Source organism: Falco biarmicus, chromosome 5 (genome assembly GCF_023638135.1).
Source record: "Falco biarmicus isolate bFalBia1 chromosome 5, bFalBia1.pri, whole genome shotgun sequence".
NCBI classification, from domain to species: Eukaryota; Metazoa; Chordata; class Aves; order Falconiformes; family Falconidae; genus Falco; species Falco biarmicus.
Window position 1 is genome coordinate 71927857 of NC_079292.1, and position 16279 is coordinate 71944135.

At 37.2% G+C, this 16279-nt stretch overlaps 1 protein-coding gene across 1 annotated transcript in view; it reads left to right on the forward strand.

Annotated features, from left to right (window-relative positions):
- PIK3C2G (phosphatidylinositol-4-phosphate 3-kinase catalytic subunit type 2 gamma) overlaps nucleotides 1–16279 on the forward strand; it is a 208276-nt gene that overhangs the window by 96014 nt on the left and 95983 nt on the right. Inside the window, exons 17-18 of the mRNA XM_056342037.1 lie at nucleotides 3376–3469; nucleotides 4616–4710. Of these exons, the coding sequence (XP_056198012.1) occupies nucleotides 3376–3469; nucleotides 4616–4710 (189 nt within the window). The remainder of the gene's footprint in view (nucleotides 1–3375; nucleotides 3470–4615; nucleotides 4711–16279) is intronic.

The following is a 16279-nucleotide window of genomic DNA, read 5'->3' on the forward strand; positions in this document are numbered from 1 at the left end:
TATTTCATTTGCATTGAGTTCACAGAACCAAAAAATCAATTGTGTTCCTTAATCAAGACTAATTTATGGATTACTAAAATCAGGTTTGATGCAACACTAAAAAGTTTGCAAGGTTATTCACTGGAAAAAACCCTCCAGCCCTAATTAATTACTACACTACAAGGTGACATAGTTTCCAGGCATGTAAACGGTAGGAGTTTTTACTCAGACCTGCTTCTAGACCTTACCCTGTTACTAGCTTTTAGCAAGTAAACTGATGTATATAAGCAAGAATAGCATAAATGCCATGTAATACTGGTAGAGTTCATAACTATTTGCTGTAGTTCTAGTGTTTCTGAGGATGTTAAATGTTTGCTCAAGTACAAATGTAAGGGGTAAACCAAACAGAATTAATTTTTTCTATTGTACCTGTGTTCTTGACCAAAATGAAATTCAGGATAGCAGTGGATATTACATCTGTGGCTTACCAAATTGTCAGGTAGTTAAAAGAACATATTAACTGCCCACTCTTTCAAAAAGATTCAACTCAGCCTCAGACTGACCTCTAGATTTACAAGCTGAAGAAACCAGTTTAGTAAACAAGAATAACTAATTACCAAAATCTCATTCAAGAAGAGTGACAAAGGCTATGTTTCCTGAAGCAAGCAAACCTATGGATTTTTCACCACAGTGCCTATGCATCTGAGCTCATTGTTATTGTAGTCACATCTCTTAGAGATACTTTTGTTAACTTAAATATAGCCTCAGTTTGGACTTTACAGCAAAATAATTCTAAACAAATCAAATGTTAGCTGCTGAATTTTCTGGAAAGGTCAGGATTAAAATAACTGTATTGTTCTTTGTATAGCTGCAAAATATGTAGGAGTTTCTCTCATCGTAGCATTGCATATATTTAAATGTTGGTTGCTAGTAAGGGCAAGCAGTAACTAAGTAATAACATTTTTCTGCTTGACTTGGTGCCTGTGCAGAGTGTATTTCACTGTTCAGTAACCTGTTGAACTAGGCGAGAAGGAAAGGGAAACACTAATTTCTGTATTATCTGCACGTGCTTGGCACACAAGCCTTTGGAGCAATTGCATAATTAGAAGATAGGATGATATAAAAGGGATTATTTTTTTTTTTTAATAGGCAGTCCTCCTTCAAATATGTTTTGTTCTAAATTACCATACAAATATTAAAGTAACAACTTCATATTCCTAATAGGTTGCCTAGAATAAATAAATAAATAAATAGATCCTTGCAATACAGGCCTAATGCGAGGCTATCACGATAATTTGTTTATAATGTATTCCCTCTCTCCTCATCAAGGCCCTCTCAGCATTATACGAAAATTATAAATTTTATTAAAAACATAATTAAATATGTACCATAACAGACAAAGAAAATAATAACATCTGACCTGATCTGCATTGTTAATAGGGGGTTTGAAAGTCCTACAGGTGGCAGCTGGTTGCAACACAGAAATCCAGGCCTTTCAAGTGGGTCCAACTGTTAGCCATTTAAGAAAAAGTAATCCACATTTTTGTTTGATGGCCTGTAGTTAATTCGATGATCAAAGTGTGTGTATTGTTTTGCTCCAGCCTGTTTTATTGAACTTAAAAGCTCAAGTTTAGAGCTGCAAGTGCCGTTATACTTCTGAGCACTTTACCTTTTACAATTCCTTCTCTTTCTCTCTTGATAGCAATGAGCAGTCATTGCTGCAAGTGTGGTACTATCTCCCATGTTTCTCTTCTGATTTATTTTTCTAGTGGGTATATTATTGGTAAAAGGTGGTGGATGGGAAGCTGGGAAGAGAGCAGCCTGTTTCTGTGTTGACCACATAAAGCAGTGACACTGGTGGCCCCATGACACCTGCTGCCATGCATGGTGGTTTTGATTTCAAAGGACTTTCTCCAGGGTGAATTGACATCCGTGTCCTTTAGTCATCATTTTTATGTATGCCTAGACTGCCAAACCAGAGATTTTCAAAAGAGCCTAACAGCCGTATCAGTTCAGAGGGGAGGGATCCACCGCTTGTTGCAGGCAGGTGGTTGCCCTCTGAGAACTGGATCAATGCCCAGCGGCTCTTTGGAGCCATATCTGATCGACTGTGCTGCTGTTTGAAGACATTTTTGCCCCTTTGGCAGAGATGACCACTCTTGTGGCTCTGGCGTCTGTGAGATCTGTGTGAACGTTTCCAGTTTGTTTTCAGAAGAAGACATAAAAGATTCTTGGGATGTCAGTGGACAAGTTTCAAGTACTGACAGAGAGTTAAGGGTGACACCGCATGGCACCTCTGTTCCCTTTGTTGTGAAAGTGGTTTGGTAGCAGAGCAGCTAACCCCAAACCAATCTTCCATGTACACAAATTTCTGCATATATCACCATTAATGTCACAAATTCAACACAGGAAAAGGTGGAAATTATTTTTGTATTTTATTTTTTCAAAATAAGTCCTTAAAAGATATTTTTTTCAGCTTTCATATATTAAAAGAAACACTGTATAATTTTTGTCTTTTTCTCTGAAAAGTTAAAGTGTTCTGCTAAGAGTCAGTTTTGATCAGATTACATTAAAATCTTGTTCTTTCTTTTTAAAAGAAAAATATTTTGATCAACTATATTATCTAGCCTTCTTTCTCTGTTTTATCATTACTGCTACAGCGTGTTTTCCTCTTTTATTATTTTTACGGTTAGAGCTCCATCACAAAATCTGTGTTAGGCTACAGCCACTTTGGTGTCAAACAGAATTTGTTGAGAATACAACTTATGCTGAATACTCAAATATTTTCCGATTAGAAATGGCTGTTTCACTGACTTGGAGCCTTTCTGCGGGAAGGTGTTAATTTTTTTACTAAATTTTCCTTTAGAAAAATGAAAAAAATCCCATGTTTTCCATTTCAAAATTACTTCTGTTTAAAAAATATTATTTCTCATGTAATAATATAAACCAGAAGAGCTGACATTGGAGCAAATTATCTGAAATGAACCCTTTCTGTGGGGAAAATTTCAAGCCTTTTTGTTGTTGCACAGAACAAAAGAAGTCTTCAAGTGACTGTTAATGGTTCTCATGGCACAGAATTTTTTTATTCCAGGTAACTGAAGGCAGCAAATGGAGATCCATAATTTTCTTCATATTTCAGGAAATTACAATACATGATAGCTGTATTTAAAGAGCAGGGGTTTGTCTTTTTTCCTGTATGACATTGTTACAATTAAACCAATTAAGGTATCTGCCTTGTGTCCTTGATTCTTGTTACAGTACAGTAAATGAATTGTGGGTTTTTTCCTATTCCATTTTGAGAGAAAACCTGTTTTGCTAACATTTTGTATCAGTGAGTGCTCAGGAGAGTTGCAGTGGTTGAGTAGCTCTTAATGATATCTATTTGTTTTGCTCTAGTTTTCCCGATCAAGATATTCGCAGAACAGCAGTCCAGCAACTAGAAAATATGTCAAATGATGAACTGTTAGAATACCTCCCACAGCTGGTTCAGGTAAGGAAGAAAGTGAGAGCCAAGTAAGTCTTCTGTCCAGATCAGTAACTTCTTTAAATACTTTTGATTCTTTCAGTTTTATTGATACATTGTAAGAGGAATAAATGAGAAAGATCAATCAGCTGATGCAATGATTGTCTTAAGAACAGGGCTGAGGTATAGACTGTTGTCCACTTAAAAGGATGTAATTGTTTTGGCATGCTGATTGAACTCGACTGTGTACTACAAGAAGGTATTTTCAGGTACCAAAGAAAAGTAAAACATACATCTGAACAAGAGAAATTCTGCTACAACCACCAAACCAGGGACTGGTGATGGCAGGGCTTCGCTGCAAAGAAGCAAATGGTGTTGCAACACATCACCGTATACTTTATATCACATATATGGGGAAAATTGTTGTCAGCACAGCGTAGCCAGGGTAATTTGGGTGTAGAATTGTCTCTTTATAGATGTACACTGTGTTTCACTGGAAATTAATGTTTTACAAGTTATAGGCCCGCTGCTTCCAAAGCAATCACTTTGTGGTTGAGTAGGTCCTGTGTCACAGTTAAAAAGGAATCTTTGAAAACTTTTTCCCCTTACGTTGTAACACTGCACATGGATTGCTTGCTACTCCACATATCAGAGTTCCTCATGGGGTTTTGTGTGTTTTAAATATATATTTATATAAATGCATGTACATATATACATATATCTAGATAGATATATATGTATGAATATATTTATCTAATACACTACTGTGAAGCAGTGGAACCTGCACAGCTTTACAGCATTCACACAGTAGAGCACTCATGTGACCTTTCACCTTCCACAGCTTCTGTTTCACAATTAAGTTTATTTTGCAACCCAGATAATCAGATAAAAACTAAAATATAGATTGATAGTTTCAAGCAGGGGAAGAAAAGCTGCATATTTACATGGATGTTAACACAGCCGTAATCAGGATGGTACCCACCTGTCTTGCAGATGGTGGCAAACAACTTGTGTCCTGAAGTTTCTTTGCTCATTGCATTGCTAGGGCGTTCTCCATATGTCAGATTGTTTCATTCAAAGTAAGCACTGGGTCCTTTCTGATTAATTTTGTTAAAAAGGAAAGACAAGAAAGCCAGCATACAAGTGATTCTTGCAATTAATTTATCTGTTAAGGTAGTCAAGTTTGAGTGGAGTCTTGAAAGCCCTCTAGTGAAACTCCTGCTGAATCGTTCTCTTCAGAGCATCCAAGTAGCCCATCAACTTTACTGGTAAGAAATTTGCCATTAGTACCACAGTCATTTTTTCTTACAGTAAACTTTAATCATGATTCTACTGGTGACAAACTCTCTTTTTGTTAAAAATCAACAGAAAGCCTATTTTTCTGCTCCTTCTTTATTCCTCTTTCATACCAGGTATGGGTAAGTTGTATAAAAGACCTAGTTATCTCTGCCTTTTCCCTGCCCCTGGTGGGAGGGAGGAGGGAAAGTTCTGCTCACTTAAGTAAGATACTATTTGTATTTTTTTGCATTTTCTGGTTTGAGCTAAAAACAGCCTACCTCAAAACTTGCAATCTCCAAGCAGCGTTGGCTTACTTATAAAGGATCCTGATTTTGTGGTTTCTCTGACCTCTCCTGAAGCTGCCAGACTTCTCGTGTGCCAAAGTGTATGTCTTACCCCTTTGTATATCTGACTTGTGAGTTTCCAATAGTTCCTTTTTGTGATTATGGAGATGTACCAGTCCTGGCATAACTGCCATTCACCATCTACCTCTGCAACATAAGGATCTCTCTAATCGTATTATTGCATGCGGTGGTTATTCTGTTCGCTGTGCTATTACTTCAGAGCTCTCTGAATAGGAATGTGGATTTCTGCCACCTGAAAAGCTGCCCTGTGATCTGAAAATCAAACTGTAGTGGGTTTGGCTTTTATTTTTTCATGTTTAGTAGTGATGGGCAAACTGAGCTTTCATTTACAGTTCAACTGGTTCAGACTCCTTAAACCAAAAACTTTCCTCCCTGCAAAGGCAAGACAACAACTTGAAATTTAATCATTTGGTTGATGAAGTGTAAGGTCAGAAAGAGCGTAGATCATACTTTCTGGAAGTAGTAGTAGGGATAAAACAGAATTATGAATGCGTTTGTATCACTGAAATGAGTAGGATAGCAATAACATGTCTAATAAGCACATCTATCAAATAAAGAGGAACCACATTTAGCGTGCCATCTTTCTACAGCATCTGAAATATGCTTTCTACTATCTTATATTAAACTTAGTCATACTGGATATAAATTGTCCATTCTAGAGTTCTTATAATGTGCCCAAAGAGTTGGTAGTTTTCCTGTGCAATTAGAAATTATTTCTAAAGTTCAGTGGACAGTGGGGAACAGTATCAGTTTACCTGTGTTTTCTTTAACTGCTCTCTTCTTCTCAGAAAAAAAGAAGAAAAAAAAAAAAAGACTTAAGTATCTGTGGTCTTCATCCTCTTTTTGTCCTCTTTACTTTGCAGTGTAGACCTCTGCAGGTCACATTTTTTTCCCCCAGATTTTGCTCAAGCTGTCTAGTATTATAAACTTGGGTAATATAGAGCAGATATTCCAACCTGGATAATAAATATCTTTATCTGGCACACTACAATATAATGTGGCAAAATACATTTATATATAGCTGAATATATAGCCCAGCTACACATACCCACATAAAATAAAATATTTCTCAGTGTTCACTGTATTCTCTGCCTTTTGCTGGTAGTAGCCCTGTTCATGCTGGATACATCTTTTATTTAGTTTTTTGTTCAAAAATTTCAGTCTAAACTGAGAACTCTAATATGGCACACATCTCTTAAAATTTTGCTTTTTGTATTCATCACACTACACACCTTTTTCCTTTGATTATACTGCTCCACCATGTTGTTCTGTAGTAAACTCTTTTCTACCTAACATTTGAATTTATGTAATTATTCATATTCCTGTTCCAGTATTTTAAAAGGCATCACCCAAGTCATAAATTCTACTTACAAAATGTAACAGTAATTTCATACTTTTTATTAATAAAGCCTTAATTAATTAATAAAAGCTTTCCTTTACTTCACAAATTGAATTTCAGTCCTTATTAAACTATTGGAAAACAAAGGTTTTTCTTCCACTTATCTCTAAAGAGATTTTAAAAAGCTCAATGATTTAATAATGTGGGGAACATGTGTGGGTAACATTTTATTCTCAAGTGTTGCATTCTTTTTCATTACCAAATTAGCAATCAAGAAGAAAGGACTGGTAAAAACAAACTTCAGTAACAAGTTTATATTTATTTTTAATTGTAATGAATGACATTACAACTCCACTATTAAATAATACAACGTTATGCACAGTGTACCCACCCAAAATAAAGCTTGAAAATGAAGACTCTAACGTAATTCAGAATACTGGTGATGTGACTCCAGAACCGCAGGGGAAAAGTCAACTGATTTTAACTTCCATGTTTTACAACACTATTATAAATCTAGAAACTGCTTACTAGAAATGGTGGCGACTGTCAACACAAACTTATTTTAATGACAAATATAATTTATAATAATATCTCAGTTATTTCAATTGACTCAATTTCCAGGCACACCAGAGATGAACAGCTACCCAACAATGATGTACCAGCTCATCACTTTCAAATATTAATGTTGAATAGTAAATTGTTAACTCCTTTCCATCAAGCAGTGATAAGTTTCTCTGAAGATTTTACTTAAAAATTATGGGACAGTGGTTGGCAAAGGTGGACAGAACAGCATATTCACTCTTGGGACACATCTTTAGCTGCTGTAAATCAGGATAGCTTCAGTCTGTTCTTTGCTTGTATCTGTTGTAGATTTGTTCCAATAATTCTGTTATTGACAGTGAAAAGTTAATTGATCCTACACCTTGTGTGTGTTTGGTTGGTTTATTTTCTTATCATGTGTGACTTTTCCCCTCTGAATTCTTGAGAACTGGGTCCGTCTGCATCCATCAGTGTTTCAGCTGCTCATTGGTACTTCTGAACACACTCCTCTTCTCAAGGAGACTAAAAATTCCCCATGCATACAGTGCCGGCACAGGACCTATGTACCGCTTAAATCCCATTTTAGTCTTATTTCAAGAGTTCCTAATGTCCATGAGGCATGTGGACATTTACCCTGCCCCACTATCTTCTAGAAATCCACTCTGATTTTTGCCTTTTTCCATCAGAGTTCCTGGGAGGGGAGAAGGCCGGAACAAGTTTTCCCATTCCCTGGAGCTATGATGAGAAGAAAAGTTATTAAACTGTTCTAGCAAAGCAGAAAAAATTGCTTGAGGGGAAAGAAACCTGCTGTGAGCCTCTCTGGGCCCTTCAGCTTTCTGAAAGTCTCGTGTTTATCTCCTTGCTACTGTGTTTCACACACAGGGTTCGGGGTTTAGGTTTTTTATTTTAGGGTTTTTTTTGATTGTTGTGTGTGGTTTGTTGTTGTTGCTTTTTGTGGTTTGGGTTTTGGTTTTTTTTTTTTTCTTCCCAGCTTTTGTGCTAGAGTTTTAATCCACTCCTTTACCTCTGGCAACCTGCCAATCGCTTTCCCATTTACTTGAGTGTTTTTGGCTTTTAGCTGCTTTCACAGGTGGCAGCTGCAGTGTACAATCAAAACAGCTGGCTGGGGCAGCAGGTGGCCAGGAGGATGTCTCACAGATGGTTGCCTTCCACAGGAGGATTGGGTAACAGGGAGAAATACAGTGTCCTGTAGGATCTGTAGCAGCTGCGTGAAGGTGGTGCTAAGAAACAGGTTTCATTGTTGTGGGAGAGTGTGAGTGTTTGTAAATTTTGGTGGAGCATGAGAATCTGGTATGCTTAGCTCAAGAAAAGAAAAAGTCAGGTGAAATCCTTGCTGAAGGCAAAATGTCCTTTTGTACCTTATCTCCTAGGTCACTAAAACTTTATAGAACATTCCTAGTTCACAGCATTTCTCAATGCCACTTTGTCTGACAATCAAGAGAATAGGGAGTAGTCTTCTCTCTTTTCCAGTCCACATCTTGAAGGTAAGTGAGAATGAGAATAAAAAGGATCTTTCAGTGAAAGCCAACTTGATGAAAACAAAGTGAATTAGACTATTGATTTCAAAGCTTAAACATAATATTTTTATTTCTTTTTCTATATAAATAAGAACTGTAAGAAGCAAAAAGAAGATAAGCAATGTATAAAAGTTTAAAAAGACCCCAGTTAAATTCTCTACTGTTGGTTGTCCCTCAATACTGTTTTCCAAAACCCTTATCACTTAATTTCATTCAGCACTCCAGCACTGAAAAAACTGATTATTGCTTCATATTTTCTGAAAGAAAATATATTTTTCACTGTCATAACTGGTCTACATTAACCATAATTCACTTGAAGGTTCAAAAAAGGGAATAAATCAAGCAGATACTCATCTGTCTGACACTCTTAATTGTCTGAACATTAGGCAGACCACCATCCTCCAGCTCTTTTCTTCCCACATTATGGTGTCTTTCTCCCACAGTCTGAAGTTATCAAGTCTGCTAATTATTAGTTAAGTTCCTAAATAGCTGTGTAGAGCAGGCTGAAAAGGCCAACCCATTAAAATGACATTAATGTAAACACAAAAGATGTCTATTTTATTTTGTGTTGATACGGTCCTTCTTACCGGTCAGAATCAAGAGAACATTTATTCATATCTGTAACTTTAACCCTGTGAATAGCCAGTCCCAGCATGCTGAGCAATTTTGAGCAATTGTTCTGCTGCTCTGCGTCAGGATTTGAGTTCAAGTCTGGAGTCGTTAAATCTTACTAACCTTCTGAGGGTAACATGTCTTTCCACCAAGTGATGATTACAAATTTCTTCTGTATTTGGAGTACTTGATGTGATCACCCCTCTGTTTTGGCCTGGAGAGAACCTCAACAATAGAGTGCATGCACATCTAGTGATTTTTGTTCTAAACTCATAATTCTTATTTACAAAATGCCAATAATTTTGAGACTTTTTTTTCTTTAGTTGCTTATCTGTATAGTAAATAACACCATTAGAACATTGTTTCTGTGAGATAACAATTCAACTGTCTAGTGTGCTAAGTGCTTCATTACTAGCCATGTGGGACTTGGATTGTTGCCTTGGAAAACAGACAGATTCTGTTTCCTAATTTACAGACTTTCAATTTTCTCAGACCCCTTTTTTTTTTTGAAAAGGATGGTGTCAAATGAAACAGAGATTTTGTTATGAAGAAGCACAAATAAGTAACATAATTCTTTGTTGGTTTTGACCTTCAGTATTTACAATGAGTGGGAAACAGTACATTTAAATCAACAAAACCAAGGTGAGAGTGGAGGGAAGCATCATTGTTCACATAATTAATTGTATTTGTGCATGCAAGTAAATATTCACCTGCAGCTAAATAAGTTCTTGAACATTGAAAAAACTGTGTGTGTATGTCCCCTTTGGAACAGAGGAAATTTCATGCCAAAGATCATATTTGAGGAGAATTAACATTGTTGAGTGCAACATGAAAAAAGTCTGCAAATGCCGAAGTTACCAGTGTGTGTTACCGTAATGAAAAAGCACACTATACTATGTATGTGTACAATTGAACCTACTTAGAGCTGAAAAGATAAACTAAAAGAGATTAAAGATTTCTGAAAATAAAAAAAATAAAAGAGCAACTGGCCTTAGTTCTTTTAGCTGTTTTATGATATATATGGTAGCACTAAGGAAAATGTTCCTCAGTCCATTGTTTTTCCCAACTCTGCTTGTCTGATTTATTTTTGTTTTGGCTCCTTTTACATTTAAAAATGTTGAAGCTGACAAATCTAGTTTTTCAGTTATGCTGGAAAATTGCCTGCTAGCTTCAAGTCACATCTATCATAACCCTTCCAATAATGTAACTGTGTATGAAAGATGGGTGTTTTCTTTTGGATAGCCTCTGTAGAAAGGATTGAACAGACCATTTTGGTGGTCTGTTACTATGTCTCTGATGCTGGGATGTGATGGACTATAATGACCAGCTTGTGGAGTTGAACAGAACTGGGGAAGTGGAGCAGGTGTTGTTGAAAAAGGGATTCAGAACAGGGCTCTGTGCAGATGTCACATTAGGCTTTCATCTGTGCCTTTCATCTTTTTTCCCATTAAAAATGTTTTATTGTTGCTTCCTTCAGAAACAAACAAAGAGCCAAAGTCTTTCCTGATGGATACCACACATAATCTTTGCTTGTCCCGGAGGAACATTTGGGGATGTAAACCAGAGCAGTAATAAATCAGGAAAGCTTTTGACAAAGCATTCATCTAGTTCTGCCACTTCAAATGGATAATTTTCAGTCATGAATTTGATGGATATGGAGGGGTTGTTTTGGATTTTATATTGTGAAAGACTTCTGGAAAAAAATGACTGAGAAGAATCCATAAAGCTATGTCTTTACACTGAAATTTGCTTTAGATATTCATTGGGCTAAGCCAATAAATGAAGAATGACTAACTTTAATAATCTGAAATGTCCAAATCATAAATAATAACAGTAGCTGCAATTGAACGATAATGCAAATTTCCCAAATCAGTCTCTAATGATTTTGGAGAGTGAAATCCTCAGTCAGAAAGCAAACAGCATGAAGAATCTCCTGGGATGCTGAGTTGAGCCACTGGTGTGTTTCACTAGTGAAATGTTGCCTTCTGTAGCTGAGAGCAACACTGCAGCTGAGAGAGGTCCTCCAGCAGGCTGCTTCACTGCTAGAAAGCCGTGGTGCTACCCAATTCTGGTTGCTGAGCTGAAAAACTAGAAAAGGATATCTTACTTGAAATTTGTCAAATATACTATCTAAAAAGTTTATTTTCTTCACATCTCATCTTGCACTTTCATGTTTTATCTTTTGAAAATATTTGGAAACCGCTTCATTATGATCTCCTTTGTATAAAGCTTTTTTCTATAAGTTGCAATTCTTGTATGCAAAATGGATCTGCAGGTGTTTCAAAATTGCATCAGATTATCTAAAACGTTTTAGAAGTCTTGCTCTTTTGCAGGTCTTTTTCTCTTTCCAGCTTAGCAAGCTTTTGTGCTTTAACTATAGCTGTTTGAACCAGGTTTTGTCAAAATTTGTTTTGAGCTACCTAGGCAGTTGTTTTCAATACATTTTTCTTTGAATGGGTGTCACACAGTTCTTACTGCGTGACTGGAATAAATGCAGTGCAAGCTTTGAGTTTCTTGGATAGATATGTTGGGAGTCTCATTTATAGTTATCATGGAATTGATCACAGTCTTGTCTGACAGGTTTGAGTTTAGTAAATCATTCTTATTTCTGAACACTTTCAAGTGGCTTCTTTAAGGAAAAGTGTGAATAAACTGTAAGAGGTTTCAAATGGATACAGCACATTCACACAGCACAGTGTAATGAATTATTGGTCACCTTAATGTCGCTGTCAGTTGCATGTTTCTGTGGTTAATATTGCTAGGTTTTATCATCATTCTTCACCAGAATGAAAGCTGGGCCTTGGACCTTTGTCCAAATGACTGAAGCATTAGAAAAAGGAGAATCATGAATTAGACTTCGTTGAATAATGTTCCATCAGTACATGATTTAACAGAAAATTACTTTGTGAGTAATTGGAATATTTCTGAGAAAAAATATTCCAAATGTAAACCCACATATAATTATTAACAGGTTTTAAAATAAATAAACAGATTAGAGTAAAAGGCAATATTTCTAGGCAGAAGAGTGGGGAGGGTTGATAAAAGGTCCTGCCAGGTCAGCAGTGCAGAATTATTCTAATTCAGTATTTTTAGGTATTTGAAGATGATGAGTATTTCAGGATTAAATTCATAAAACCCTTCCTGTTTGAAAATGTTTCCTTACACATTAATGGCTTCCTGAATGCTCACCCCATATTAGATGGTATATTAGTCTGTAATCACAACGCTGTAATCATAATGGACAGGGACCAATTTAAAATGAAGCTGAGAGAGGAAAGAACTGTCAGATTAATTGTTTTTGCATGGATCTCTTGCTTGAACAACATTGCTAACATATTGTAATAGCCTTCTTTTAAGCAAGTGAATTATGCAATGGAACATGTCTCATGCCATCTTATTCAGTCTTTTCTTAGCAAGAAGCCCACTTGGTTGAAACTGAGGTATGTTGGACCCTTGAATTAAATAACAGAAAGTGACCAGTGAATCCAAAAGAACTAAGATCCCTTCCAAATCTAAAGCCTGTAAAATTCTACCTAACAGTTCATACAAGCAGTAGACATCTCAGTCAAAAGACAGCTGAATTGTTCTTCACCTTTCACTGTGGTGTCTAGCAAATACACAGAATACCGTTTGGTAAAGTTCATGACATTATTTCTTTGTTTCGGAAAGAAAATCAGGCTACAATAATTTACTTTTTTCTATGAAAGGCCATTATTCCTATATAAGGATATTCAGAGATATGTTATCGCAATATTATATCAATAGTGGGTGGCTGAAAGATTAATGTAAAGTAGTTAGTAAGGAATTTTTCACTGAGGTGTTTTTTTTTTTTTAAAAAAAATGTTCATCAAAACCAAAACTTTTCACAGAAACATTGAGCTTAGATGCAAACATTCAGATGGTGTGTGAAGTACCAGATGAAGTTGAAAAAAAAGTCTTAATGCTTATGCTAGTCGCTGGAAATGTGAAAATGGAGACTCGTGGCTGGGGTAGCCCAGTGAGTGCCACATGAGCTATTTTGAGTGATTTATGTGCCCTGCCTCTGCCCCCATATATTGTTGAAAAGTATCCCATCCATTCTAAAGCAAGTAACCAGCATTTTTTCAGCTCAAATTAAAAGCAGGTGTAACACACATTTTAAGACAATCCCTAATACAAAAGTTATTATATCAGGTACATCTCCTCTTGGTGTTCATCTGAATTACTCAAATCCAAACCATTAACAGGTTTTCTTAATTCTTAGCTTGGAAAAATACAATGATTTATGAAACATCATGGTTATCTCACCTGTGCAGTTTGTCACCTAGCTGCTTTTCACTGGTGGCTGTTAATTGAAGGAAAACTCATCTGCTTTTGTTTAAAAATCCTAGAAAAAGGATTTGTCTATTGCTGACTGTTCTTGCTTCCTTTATAAGATTCTAGATAATTCGTAGTGAATGAGCAAGTAAATGAACCGTCTTGTTGGTAAAACTAAGAACAGTCGAGTCCTCCCCATTAAAAGGAGAGAGAGCATGAAGATAAGTATTATAATAATGTAACATAGTAACAAAGATTAAATGGTTGCTAGAATAAAGAAGCAATGGCACATAAACAAGTGTATGATATTATCAAATTGGCACCATCCCTCTCTCACAAACTGAGATTTCCTATCTCATCTAATAAGTGGCTTGGAGTGTTCAAATACTTAGACATAAATGGTGACTCAAATATTTCAATGTAAACAACAAAGCAGCCCTCAACATACCTCTCAATAAAACCCTGTTTTATACCTTTTACTCTGAATTTTCCTAGCTTAAAAAAAAAAATATATATATATATGTTTTTTCCCCTCACATGAGGGCTTGGTATTCATGTTCAGCTTCCCTCAGCTATTGTTCACAGTCTGTCATCCCCTGAAATTAAAATAACTTTTCCCCCCAGGCCTCCTTCTGCTCCATTCACAGACCAGTGCTTTCTCACATGTATGCAGTGGTGTACTTTACAGATATATGTGCGCTGGTGCACGTGCTTTCCTCCATGCAGTCTTTGTAATCTAATCTATGGTGTTTCATGTTTGGAAGCTGAAACCTTTCTTCCCCATCAACTTGGACATGGGTAGAGGATGTCATATGCAAAGCAGCATGCTTCTGGCAGTTGAAAGGGCTGAAACGGGGGATTCCCTCTACCCAGTTCTGCAAACATTTCTGTCTCTCCTCCTTCAAGATCCCAATTCTTCTCCCAGACTCAAAAGTCTGCACAGTGTTCACTGGTTTGGAAAAGGAGGGAATTGCCAGTTTTCCTAGTTTCTGCACTGAAGTGTGAAACTATGTTTGAAGCTTTCGGCAGGCTAAGGGGTAAAGAGTAGTCACTGTAGGTAAAGAGAATAGCACAGCAAAGTATCTCTATAGGAGGAAGAATGCAGAAAAGCAAGATGAAAGCAGGGATGAGTAGTACAGTAATATAGTTCTACCGTGTTTTCTAAGAAATAAGGGTTATTTTTTCCCAGCTGTGAAGTTGAGGTTCAGGATAAGACCTCCTGAGAGAACTGGGAGATCTAGAACTCTTCCACAAAAAAAAGCATTATCTCCCAAGTGTAACCAGTGCTGTTACTCTCCTCTCTCTAGATAGTGTAATTTTGATTTGATTGCCCATAGTGCTACATGTTCCTCTGGAGACCCTTGTGCCTAGACATGTAACCACTCTGTGCTTCTATCTCAGTCTAAGTTATTGATTCTAGACTACAAACAGCCACCAACCTCCCTTGCAGAGGAGCCACTGGAGGCTTGATCATTTCACACAAATCCTGACTCTGACTGTACTGTCCTCCTTTACCTGACATAGCTTTTCTAAGAACATGGAAGACTGTAGGCCAAATAGTGGTAAGTAAATAGCTGTTTGTTTAGTTAAAGAAGCTCTTACATTTTTTGACATTGCAAACATGCAGAAGGCCCCTGTCCGGGCAGCGGCATAGGCAAAACACCAGTCTCTGCTGTTTTGTGTAGTTCTGGCTGATGTGGTTTAGCCAGCATAAAAATTAGTGTGCAGTCTTTGCTCATACCCTAAAATCAATCTGTATCACAGAAATTTTGAAGTATTGTCTGCTCCTGTGACAGCTGGGCCCCAGCTAGAAGTGCCTGCCAAAAACCACCTTTCAGGTACAGTGCAGTTGATGGGACTGAATGCAGACCACAAGTGATGTTCACAACTTAGGAATGCAGTTCTTTGCCTGCTTTTTCATGCTACAATTTACAAAAAGTTCTGATGTTCAACAGAATTTTAAGTCTTCCTAAGGCGAACCACAGTATCCTTGAAGGCCTACCTGTCATTAGGTCATATCTTTTGAAACAGCCTCGTATTCTGAGGAATCATTATCACATGGTCAAGTTGCACATCCGTTCCTTTCACTGTCCCCAGAACTCTCCCAGCCTGCTGCTGAGGCCAAGCCCTGAACGGCCTGACCCAATGTCAGGGCTGCCTTGCTTTGGGCAGGGAACAGACCAGAGGACCTGCTGATGTCCCTTCTGACATCAGAGGCTATATGTTACTGTAAGTTACAAATGAATTCTGTAGCTGTCTTGGCTTGCTTACTAATTTAGTTTCCACAGTCCTTCAATTCTTGAGCCATTGGGGTGGTCCCTAGATAATGTCTTGCAGAAAGGGTGCTCTCATCTTAGGAGGGGTTGAGAACGATACGAGTTTTTTCTAAATAAGCAATTTGCCTTGGTAATAGGCATCATCTGTTGGATGGAGACTTTTCATCAGTAACTGTCTGTAGTGTTCCACACAGGTCATGTTACAGATGAAAGATATCATGGTGAAATCATGCTGAAAACCACAGATTAGGATCCCCAACAGACAGGAATGGTCAAATGTTATGTTCAGCCCCAAGGAATTTCAGTTGCCCTCAGAGATGATGGTGTTGGGCCGCTGCAAACACTCCATCACACTAATGTTAATACTGCCTTTCACCCAGAAGTGTAATGGAGTGTGCTTCCTCCTACCTCTTGTCAGTTCCTTGATATATAAATATTGACATTTGATTGTAGCCAGTGAGGAACTTGATCTTTTGTGCTAGAATAAGAGCAAATGGCATAGAAGTAGGGATGTGCATTTTCTTCTGTAGCACCTGAAGAAACCAAGCCTGAGGCCAAGCTGAACAAACCCAGAATTATTCAGTAAAAATAAA